At 39.3% G+C, this 11,206-nt stretch overlaps 1 protein-coding gene across 1 annotated transcript; it reads left to right on the forward strand.

Annotated features, from left to right (window-relative positions):
- Positions 1 to 1,459: 1,459 nt before the first annotated feature.
- rab4b (RAB4B, member RAS oncogene family) lies at positions 1,460 to 10,089 on the forward strand. The gene is made up of 8 exons (XM_067507414.1): positions 1,460 to 1,670; positions 4,564 to 4,644; positions 5,368 to 5,482; positions 5,693 to 5,755; positions 7,400 to 7,554; positions 7,648 to 7,743; positions 7,897 to 8,073; positions 8,177 to 10,089. Exons 1-7 carry the CDS (start codon positions 1,655 to 1,657, stop codon positions 8,010 to 8,012), a joined length of 642 nt encoding a protein of 213 aa, XP_067363515.1. The 5' UTR covers positions 1,460 to 1,654; the 3' UTR covers positions 8,013 to 8,073; positions 8,177 to 10,089.
- The last annotated feature ends 1,117 nt before the right edge of the window (positions 10,090 to 11,206 follow it).

An 11,206-nucleotide genomic window follows, 5' to 3' on the forward strand; every position in this document is an offset into this window, starting at 1 on the left:
GTCCTGCAGTCGAAACAAGTGTAGCTCTGATGATGACATTTGCAGTTGACAAGAGGACAAGAAAGAGGACAAAGAAACTATATTTGACACCCACAAAGGTAAGCACCTAACGGAAGCCAAAACTCCCCTCTTGTCTTTCTGCCTGCTGCACATCTTTGAGGCCAGCCTTTCTTGTAACCCACCTTACGAAAACATCCGCGCCCCCACACGACGCTGAGCCTTGTGTTTCCTTCTGTCTTTAATCTTAGTGAAAAGAGCTTTTAACAAGGTTAGGGAGGATGAGGTTATCTGCCAAAGCAGAACAAAGGCAGGGAGGAACTCCTAGAGATAGTAACAGAGTGGAAGGCTCTGTAATTTATCACCTGTTGCCCTTGGGCGGCCCTGCACTCCACACCCTGGGCTCAGTGTGAGTTTGTATATGTGTGTGTGTGTGTGTGCTTGCTAGTATGTAAAGGTGATGAATGAATAAGCAAAGAGGAAGAACACAGACACTCTTCATTCCTATGAAACCTCAAAAGACCCTGCTGTGAGGAGTTATTTCCAGAGGAGTAGGAAAGAGGTTGGAACCACATTTATGCATAAGTCCCTATATCCATGATTTTGACACTACATGATTAAATATTGATAGTTTTGTTTGTTTGTTTGTTTAGTCTATATGTTTTAATTAGGGGTTTGGCACAAGCAGACTGTACGAATGAATGTTCATTCGTTTCCATTGTAGATGTGGTTTGTGTACAACATTGCAACATAATCTAATTTGAAAGAATAAATAATGTAAATACTGTAATGATGTTAACGACATCTCATGTCATGTTATGATGAGACTTCGTTGTATAACCAGCAACACTTTGGTTCTCTAAAAAATCCGGAAAATTAAAATTAGCTTTGCCTGCCATCTTGTGGCAAGCTGTACCACCTACAGACATTTAACTTAAAGAAAAACCTGTTGGATTTTACATTTCACACTATGGCAGATACAATTTCACAATTTCATACATTTTTCTGGCCCTGTATTTTGAATATAGAACTCATTAAATGAGAACTGATTTTCATGACAAAGTTAACGCTCCTCTAATGTTGCCTTTCGGTTCACTACTTGGTGCTTTCTTTTCGGTACTAAATAGAACTGGCGTCGCAGATTTAAACAAAATTGCAACATAATGCCGATAGCATTTTCGTATATTTATGTCGAATTCAACAGATATTGGAAGAAGTGATGCATAGTAGTATAAATTTAATTCACGATTATCTAATCTAGACATGTCCTACTTGATATAAACTTGTAATAAAAGGATATCTGATATATACTCAAAGTATAAAATGTTTATAAAGCACAACTTAATCAAATTGTGTTTTTCCCAAAAAGCCTGATCTCATTGTGGTCCACTTCATCGGGTTGGCCACGTTTGTGAAAACCCCAACATGACCAAGAACACTTGAACGCCACACCAGGAGACTAGTCACGTACGGCGCACGCAGCTGCGGTGTTTGGTTGTGGTCGGAGCAAAGGAAGCTAGGAAGGGATCACGGAAACCTCTAGCATCGTAGATAAACACCCCTAAAGAGGTGCGAACCCAGCGAGCATACGGCTGTCACCATACCAAGAGAGCATTAAAAGAGGCCCTATTGAGTTCTTCATTCAACGAAGGTCAACATGTCTGAGACATACGGTATGTTTGTGCGACGCGACAGATTAATTTCATGCCTCTTAGCCGTTACACACGGGCTGTGCTGTGGTCTGATGCGATACACTGGCTCCTACGTTGCTAGTTAGCTAGCTCCATGGTTAGCATTGGTTAGCTGCTGGCTAACGTCGCTCATCACGGCTTCTGGTATAACGATTAGTGCTGACTTTTCATTCAAGCCAGCTGGAATAGTTTAATTGCTTCGTGTGTAATAAGTGCCACCTCTGCCCTGCAATGGCGGAGTGACGTTAACTCATTGGTTCCTTGAACGCACAGTAACACGAGTAAACAGATGGCACAACATTTCCAGGTAAGTTGGCCAAACTTCGGATACAAAGTCACAGTAACGTGTTGATACACGAAGGATGTACTTGCAAACTCCGAGGTAACTTGAGCTTATTGAAACTCAATAGTGCATTCAGTCCCAGAAGCTGTGTATTTTTGTTTAACAGGTCGCTTTTAGCTGCTAGGCCTAGGCAATATAAGGAAGTGAGATAACGCATTGGCTGATCATCCAACAGTTACCTGTGGAGCAGCAGCCATCAGTTGCAACTTATCACATCCATTCCCATCATCAATTCAAGATACAGTTACTTCCACCTCTTTTGTCACTTTATATGATTTATAGCACAAGCCCCTACTGAAAGAGGACATGTTTGCACCAGTAGCCTAATAGTCCAGACACCGTAAACATGGTTGTTTTGAAACGGCACACCATCATCTCCTGTTGCACTCTCTCACACACATTCTGCCCATCTGTTTCCACTTATATGTTGCCTCCCTCATTCCTTGTATGAAACGTTATCCCAGTGGGCAGACGTTATGTATAAGTTCCAGCACTAATGGTAACTGTAATAGGATTTTATTGATTTCTATCTCAGTTTCAAGTGTTGTCTCTCCCCCTGGAGAGAGAGAGAGAATTGGTAAAACGTGTTATGAAAGCTAGAAATTCAAAGGTTAGTTGTGTAATTGATCAATCAACCCCAAAATAAACATGCATTTATTTAGATGATAATGTAAGATAATCATTATTCAATCACAAATGCAAAATGTGCTGGTTCTAGGTTCTTAGATGAGAAGATTTAATGCTGTTGTTTGTTATATTAAAAAATCTGAATATTTAAGCTGCTGGGTGGCTAAATAGCACTTTTGAAGATGGCCATTTGGACCAAAATTAATTGATTTACCAACTGGCATAGTAATCAATCATGAAAATAAACCCAATGAAGACAATACATTGTATATTTGATTGTAAAAATAGTTGCCAATTAATTGACACTTCACTCACTCTATGATTGAACACACAGCTGTAGCTGTGTCTCTTGACATTAAGTTTGGCCACACAAGAATTTTAAAATTATATTTGATTACTATTAAATTTCAATATAATGTCACCAGTTTCCTTCATTTCTTTCTGTTGCATATGTGCTAAGGCAAACAACTTGTATCACCAGAAATGCACATGCCTTGTGCACATTATCAGCAGACATGAGGACACAGCAATCATAAACCTTTGTCAGATCTAGGCCTTATTGTGTTAAGTGTTGTCACAGTGTAAATGGATGCAGATAAGTGTTTGTTTGTTGCCACAGAGGTTATTTAATATTGATGTGTAAAGCTGCTGTTGAGAGGGTAGCTCTGCCCTTCTCCCTCTTCCCATTGCTTTGACATATTGACAGCTTGATTGTTGTATGCAGACCTCACATGGGAGTATGTGATGTCTGGGAAGATGCTGAAAAGCTGAGGCAAGCTTTTAAAACAGAGCTGTTAGCCGTTGATTCTGTCAGTTCTGCTGTCACTACTGTTGACAATGTGTGGTTGAGACGTAACACTGACTGCTGTTGCAGATGGAAAATGTTAATACTTGTAAGCCCGTTTGTTGTGCTGTGGCTGTGATGTTACCATGAATTTGACCTCTAGCGTGTGTTGCTTGAGAAAACACCCGCTTCAATAAACAAAAGTGCACTGTGCTGGTGGTGTGTGTCAACTGGTGAAGGTGGCTCAAAGAGCACTAGCACAGAAAGTTTATCATAAAGTCTTAAAGATTTCTGTAGATCATAAGTGGAGCTGAATATTCACAGGATGTTCACCTGGGTGGTAATCTCAACAGTATGTGCTAATTATTTGACAGGCTAGCACTACTACCCGGAGTCTTCAGATACTAACTGAGGAAAACTCTCAGGAGGAACAGTGTAGTTTGCAATCATTATTTGCTTTCACAGGTGGAGGAACACACAATCACTCTAATGTTTTCTGTTAATCTTTCACTACCTCTCTGTGCTTTTGTCAGTATCCCTGGGGACTTTTTCATCTCCTCAGTCATTGCATTGTTTCTTATATACAGGACTGCAATATACAGTTTGCATATGTAAATGCCCCCTGCATTGTCTTTTGGTCACAGTACACAAAGGCTGCTTTTACTGCAGATGGCATTGCATATCAGGGGCTCCAAGTCATTCTGGGTCATACATGTGCATTGCGTTGTACTCTCTAGAGCAAGGGCCTACTCTCCACAGCAACAACATCTGTACAACCAGCTGGTTGCAGTCATTCAATCTGTGCACAACTTACTAAGCTATGTTTAATAACTCTAATGGTGTGTTATTGAGTGGTGGTGCTTATTCAAGATTTCAGTCACTCAGACAAACACGCATAATAAGTTGGAGTTGTTAGTGGCTTGTTATACTGACTACAAGCAGGGCTGTGTAATTAGTAGGCTAATTTCAGGTTGCTGGATACTGTGAAAGTAGTAGCTTAATGGGGTAAAAGGAAATCTAAGGACCGTCTCTGAGGATGGAAGAACCAGAAAGCAGCAGGTTCACTTCCTCCCCTCACGTTGGTGTTGCATTGATCTCGACTGCTTTTCCTCTGCTTTCAGACTTCCTGTTTAAGTTTCTGGTGATTGGCAGTGCTGGAACGGGGAAATCCTGCCTCCTCCACCAGTTCATTGAGAACAAGTGTAAGTTTTGGCTCATTAAAGTCCATTAGTCATGTCGGGGATGTGAGTTAGAGCTGGTAGTGAATTTGTAGTTGTTATTTCACAGACAGACATTGACAAGGCCATGTAATTACTGCCCTTGGTTTAATGAGCTGTTTCATGCCACACAGATCAAAACAAACCCTCTGATTCTGTGAATATTTCATTACCTTTCATTCAGTTGTCAAAATGATGCTCAATTAATATCAAAATTCAAGATGTTAATAACTACACAAAAACTTGGTTTTCACCTAAACATACAGTAATTTTTGTAATAATACTTTAAGTAAACACACATTAAACCTGGACAGATACACACACTCTCACACATGCTTGTATTAATTAGATTATTCACATGTTATGACACGACAGTAGAGATGGGAAAGGAGAGAAAGTTGACGGTATTCCTATCATCCAGACTCCCTCTTTAAAGTGGATATGAGGTGTTTAATGAGAAGAGCTCAAGTGTTTTTAAAGATTACAGCAAGGAAACATATTATAGATTAGAGGTATTACTCCAGGAGCAGAGTTGAGTTTAGAACAGTGTACACTTGTTGGTTGATAGGAAGGCATCTCTTTGAATACTCTATCATGGTGCTATGAATTACTTCTAAAACTGTGCTGAAGTTAGTTGTTCTGCTGTACTACTACCTCAATTTCTGTCTTTTTTCCTTGTTTTACTCTTTACTCTGTGGTCCTGTGTAGTTAAACAGGATTCCAACCACACAATCGGAGTGGAGTTTGGTTCCAGAGTTGTCAATGTTGGTGGAAAGACAGTGAAGCTGCAGATCTGGGACACTGCTGGGCAGGAGAGATTCCGGTAATGTCTTGCTTTGTACTAAGCAAACTTTTTTTAGTCATCATCTTTGGTTAACATCCAGCTGCATTTACCCACATTTGCATGGGGGGGGGATGTCTAATTTAATTAATTGTAGTTAATAGCACAGGAAAGTTTCTCATTGAGCTTCCCAAATATAATTTTTATTATAAATGCATTATTTAAACCATGTTTTCTGCATTCTCTCCTCAGTTCGGTTACACGCAGCTACTACAGGGGAGCGGCTGGAGCTCTCCTCGTCTACGATATTACCAGGTAAAAAACAACACATACAAGTGCATAACCTACAAGCAGCCAGTGCAGGAAACTCAGACTCAGACTTGATACTTTTGTATTTTTGAATGGCAAAGAAAACAGAAAAGAAACACACTAAACAGCATATATATAGCATATATATATAGATAGATAGATAGATAGATAGATATATAGATATAGATATAGATCTATAGATATAGATATAGATATATAGATATAGATATATATAGATATAGATATAGATATTCATTTTATTGAATGTGTGCTATGGACCAAAGGGTGAGGTATGGATACCGGAATCCACACACAGACCTGTATTTCATAAACTTTTAACTTGCAGTAGCAGGGTTGTAAAAGGAAAACAGTGGAAAAAACATAAATGCGCAGAAATATGAACATATTACAGTTTGTGAAAATGAATGGGCTTACGTTTTGGGATCATGTGAAGGAGGAGATGGGGACATTTATTAGTTCACACAGTTGAAAAGGGGGTAGGAAGGTGGACAGAATAGTAGTAGTAGTTGAGAAGAGGAGAGAACACAGAACATGGACCTGATTGCCGCTGAGATGCCTGGTCCCATCAGTGTGTGGACAGGAAGTTGAGTCATGCTTTGGCTAAAAAGAGAAAGCAGCTGTTAAACATCATTTTCCTGACCCACACCTCACTGGCCTCATGTTACCGTGGATACCAAGGTCCTATCTCTATGGTGACTGGTGGATTCAACCCAAAGACTTTCTACAGAACTTGAATCACCATGACTGTGAAATCACCCCCTCTGTCAATAATTAATTTCCTGTATAATAGCTTTGTCAGCAGTTAGCAGCAAATTGTGATTTCAGACATTTCTTAAAATAATAATACTCACATATATGCCTCCTACTAAGGAGGTACAATATTATCTTAGTCATGAAAGAAGTACACTATAATCAGATCAACTGCTTTCAGCTTGTCCCTTCAGGGGTCAGCACAGCGGTATGTGTTTAGCACATTGATGTGCTATGAGTTTTTACGCCATTATTTCTGCTGAAAAATGTTGCTAAAATGTGTTTATCTAAAGTAAGAGGTTAGGATGAGGAATGAAAATGAAAAGGTAAAATGAAATGGAAAGTACAAATAAAGGCATATGTTTAAACTTTACTAGCAGCTGTGCAATAGAGGAACTGCAGACCGAAAACATCATTTACTACACACAGTAATAAGCTAAAGCTATGACGTATTCCAAAACACTTGTAGACAGCATATGTGCAAACATTTTTATTCATACTACACTGGATTTTATCTAGGCTAACATCTTCATACAATGTCATGGGGGACAAGGGATGTTCCGAATGGCCCCTCTGACCAGTCTGTGGCTCCCCATACACCCATACAGCCCCCATACCTAGCAAGCACTGATTTAAAAAAATACTTATTATTAATTATTGTAATTATGGCACAACATGTACAGTGATAATAAAAAATAAATTTCATTGACTCCTGTTTTTACCAATTTATGTGCTTGACAGGTGGTTAAACATTTATTAATTGATTGTGTAATTTTTTTGATATTTGTTGTGGTTTTGGTTTTTCACTCTCAACTCTCTCAGTAATAAACTAGACATTGTGTCTCACTCTGGGTCCATTTGTCCTGTCTTGTCTTACAGCCGTGAGACATATAATGCCCTGACCAACTGGCTGACAGATGCACGGACACTTGCGAGCCCCAACATTGTTATTATCCTGTGTGGTAACAAGAAAGACTTGGATGCTGACAGAGAGGTGACCTTCCTAGAGGCCTCACGCTTTGCTCAGGAGAACGGTAACTGACATTAAATTGAACTTACTTTACTTATCAGTGCTTTCTATTTTCTTTTTTCCCCTTTATTCTAATTATTTTTTTCTGCATTTACAGAGCTGATGTTTCTAGAGACCAGTGCTCTGACAGGGGAGAATGTTGAGGAGGGTTTTCTTAAGTGTGCTCGCACCATTCTCAACAAGATCGATTCAGGTAGACTTCTTTGTTTGTTAAATTGGTGTTTTTAGAGTTTGCAGATGTTTGCAGGTTTTCACGAATGAGGTTTTGCACATAAAATCCTGAGCATTTTAGTGCTAGTATGATTATGTTCATCGCTGCCTTTTGTAACAACGATTTGCTTCACAGGTGAGTTGGACCCAGAGAGGATGGGTTCGGGTATACAGTATGGTGATGCTTCATTGAGGCAGCTGCGACAACCAAGAGGCACAGCCACACAAAATAAGCAGCAGTGTAACTGCTAGGGATTAGTGCACCACCCTCACCTTAGTCCACCGGCCAACACAGACAGGACATCCCCTGCAGGTCAGTAGTACTTTTTTTTTTCTTAAATTTTCTAAACTAGCTGCAGTATAGATAAGACCATGTCAGTGATCAGCCCCTTGTTTCTGTAATCTTCCAATTTCAGCCCCAGGTGTTTTTTGGTGTATGGGACTCGTGTCTCTGCAGTCTCTCACACCTTGCATCACCTAAGAGTAGTAATGGAGATCACTGCAACCCCTGAACCCTGGCCTCTGGTAAGAGCCTCCACTTCTTACCAGAGGGGGTCAGCTTGCCCCTCTGTCTGGGCAGGGAAAGCTCTCAGTGTTAATATGAGGGGATCATGAAGAAAAGGATTCCTCTTTCTAAAAACAAAAAACAAAAAACAATTTATTACTTTCTTATCAGACAAGGACAAGTCCTGGGTTGCATGTATGGGCTGCACTACTGTTGTTTTATATCTGTGCTTTTGCATTCTGGTTTTAGTTAATCTGTGTTTGCACATCATTGTAAATTATTATTGTTAAGCTGTTTTGTTCATATTCATTATTAAGCCTGGGTTTTTTCAGCACCTTTAACTTTTACCAATATTGAAGACATCTGCTGATATTTAGCTTTTTGTTATCTGTTTTTTCCATAAATACATTCTGTCATTGATATAGACTGTGTGGAAAAACAACCTAAATGTGACCTCTTGTAAACAATCTCATTTCAACTTAATTTAAACTTCTTGTATAGAAATTTAAATGAGATGCAGTTCAAGTTTTCCCAAAGATTTATTGCAGCTGTTGTCAAGTAAAGGTTTTTATTTTATCTGATGAGAAGCTGCCAATCAGGATTTATTTGTACTTCACACACATCCAGGACTTCTAGTCTCTCTGAATTGCGTGTTACATTGATTCTTTTGGACTTCTTGCTTTAAATGCATTATTATGATGCTAAGTATTGGCCTTCGTGATATGAATGATATTGTGAATGTACAATATGTTATTTCCATCACATCTTTAAACTGTAACAGGGAATGGTTTAATCACTCCACTCAACATCTCTATAGAGAAGCCTGTGGGTCAGGTTGAAAGCACAAAAAGTAAGATTTGGCTTTTTATTTTACTTTAAGGCCTCAAACTCTGTAGATTTCTTCCTTGGACACCAAATTTAAGTCCCCTTGTTTGTGGTTCCATCTCAATCAAGGGTTAAGAAATGATCACCAGTCTTTGCAAAACTAACAATGTTTTTGATTCCTCCTGCTGGGCTTTTTCTTCATGACCTCCCTCCCTGCTTCATGCTGCTCATGCACATACTGTAGATGGGACGTCACAGGAAACCACAGTTGGTTTTGCCTCAGTGCCATGTTTGGGAAACTTTTGCGCCGCCCACCCAGCCACCTTTAGAGGCTTGAGATTGTGTAATCATGCAAGGTCGTTCACCGTGATTAAATGTCAATATTCTGTTTTTAACCTTTGGGTAGTTTTCACTCCTCTTTGACAAAGAGGACGTTCTAGTCCACTGCAAAATTGAGACACTGAATTTGTGAATCGCCCCCACATTTTCTTCTTAAAACAGACCCTGTATTGCCCCCAGAGACAAAGAGGGAATTTCCAGTATAACAAGGTTTCCTCTTTCCGTGCAACACCAACTGCAATGTTTGTGGTGGTGCTGGAGGAGAATGAGGTGGCAGCCTTACTGTTGAGTCAAAATCACTTGTGTCTGAACGACTGAGAGCAGGCCTTACTGACCCAGCAGAGAGGAGATCAAAACAAATTGGCCACAGTTTTTTATTTCCTATGTCTTCTCCTCAAATGTAGCATGTCCTCCCACACAAACATACGTGAGCCATCACAAGAGAGAGATACGGAGTCGTGCAAACATGAGATAATATAGGATATAAAGAGACAGATGGTCCAAACAATGTTTCCATAAAAATATTGGCATTGTGACAGTTTCTCCTTTTGCAAGTGCACTTTTACTTTTAAAATTTTAGTTTTGTTTATATGCTGTAATTATAAAATTGTACATTTTATTTCACTTGAACTGTATACTGTAATAAAGATTTTAATTGTAGACCTTTTCATTTCTTACTAAATAACATCTGAGATCCTTTGATTTCTTTGTTTCTAGTGTAACGAGGCAAGTCTATTGTGGCCGCTGTCAGGGGGTTAATCATTGCTCATTGCGGTTGCAGAGGTGATGATAAAAGGATGTTGACTTGCTGAGCAAGTCAACATCCTTGACAAGTTGCTGAGCTATCAGAGGACACCAGCAATTACTCTGATTGCTTATATTTTCAAGTTGTCATCCCCATTTACTTGTCAGGTCACCTAAATGGTTGAACACTGTTGAATGAGAGGAAGCTTGTATTTAGCTATATGTATTTATTGTACAGTTCATGATAAAACCATATCAAACTAGCCATATGATAAGCATTGCTTTCTCACTTCATCCAGTCTGGATTCAATCATGTGACGGACACAAACTCAGTTGTTCCGTAGTAAATAATGGTTTATAATCAACCTTAATATCACTGTACATCTTAACTAATATTCTGTAAATAGAAATTGTCTGTTGAGGGTGAGTATTGATCATTGATTGCAATGATTACCCAATTCCTAGTAAACTGCTTGTTTTTCCACAGAATACACGTCTCCTGGATGCTGATTTTGAAATATGTTGTCCCTATATGTTTATAGGCTTCTGTTTAAATGGTGTTTGTGAATATTGGTAAATCTGATCCCCCCCACCCCCATCTCTTTTGTGTGCAGCTGTAAGCAACAAGTTATTCCACATCAGGTTTATGGCCTGACTTAACAGACCCTGAAATTTAACAATAGAATCTGTGTACATGATTCATTTGCCTCATCTACTATTCTTCAGTCAAGTCATTTGTCTCAAAGGCAGGCAGGGGGAGGTTAGGATATCAGAGGACTCAATATGATGAAGAGTAAATGCCTTGTGTGTCCAGTTGTCTGGATTGATGTTCCTGGGTCGATGGAGTAAGGGCTAGAGTGGTTAAATGTAGCTGAAGTGGATATATTGACTGATTTATTGATCCAAGACAGACTGTCAGGGTGATCTCATAACCAAAGTGCATAATTTACTGTGGAAGAACTTTTGCTTTGCCACTAGATGGTGCAAAAATATTAGAAAATGTGGTTCCTGTGTAATTATGAGCTTCATTCAG

The sequence above is a fragment of the Channa argus genome, chromosome 6 (assembly GCF_033026475.1).
Source record: "Channa argus isolate prfri chromosome 6, Channa argus male v1.0, whole genome shotgun sequence".
Classification (NCBI taxonomy): Eukaryota; Metazoa; Chordata; class Actinopteri; order Anabantiformes; family Channidae; genus Channa; species Channa argus.

Excerpts from the sequence above, each read along its gene's own strand:
- rab4b (XM_067507414.1), top strand. Across the intron at positions 5,756-7,399 it reads CTCGTCTACGATATTACCAG|CCGTGAGACATATAATGCCC; the intron begins GTAAAAAACAAC and ends CTTGTCTTACAG. Across the intron at positions 7,744-7,896 it reads TCTCAACAAGATCGATTCAG|GTGAGTTGGACCCAGAGAGG; the intron begins GTAGACTTCTTT and ends TTTGCTTCACAG.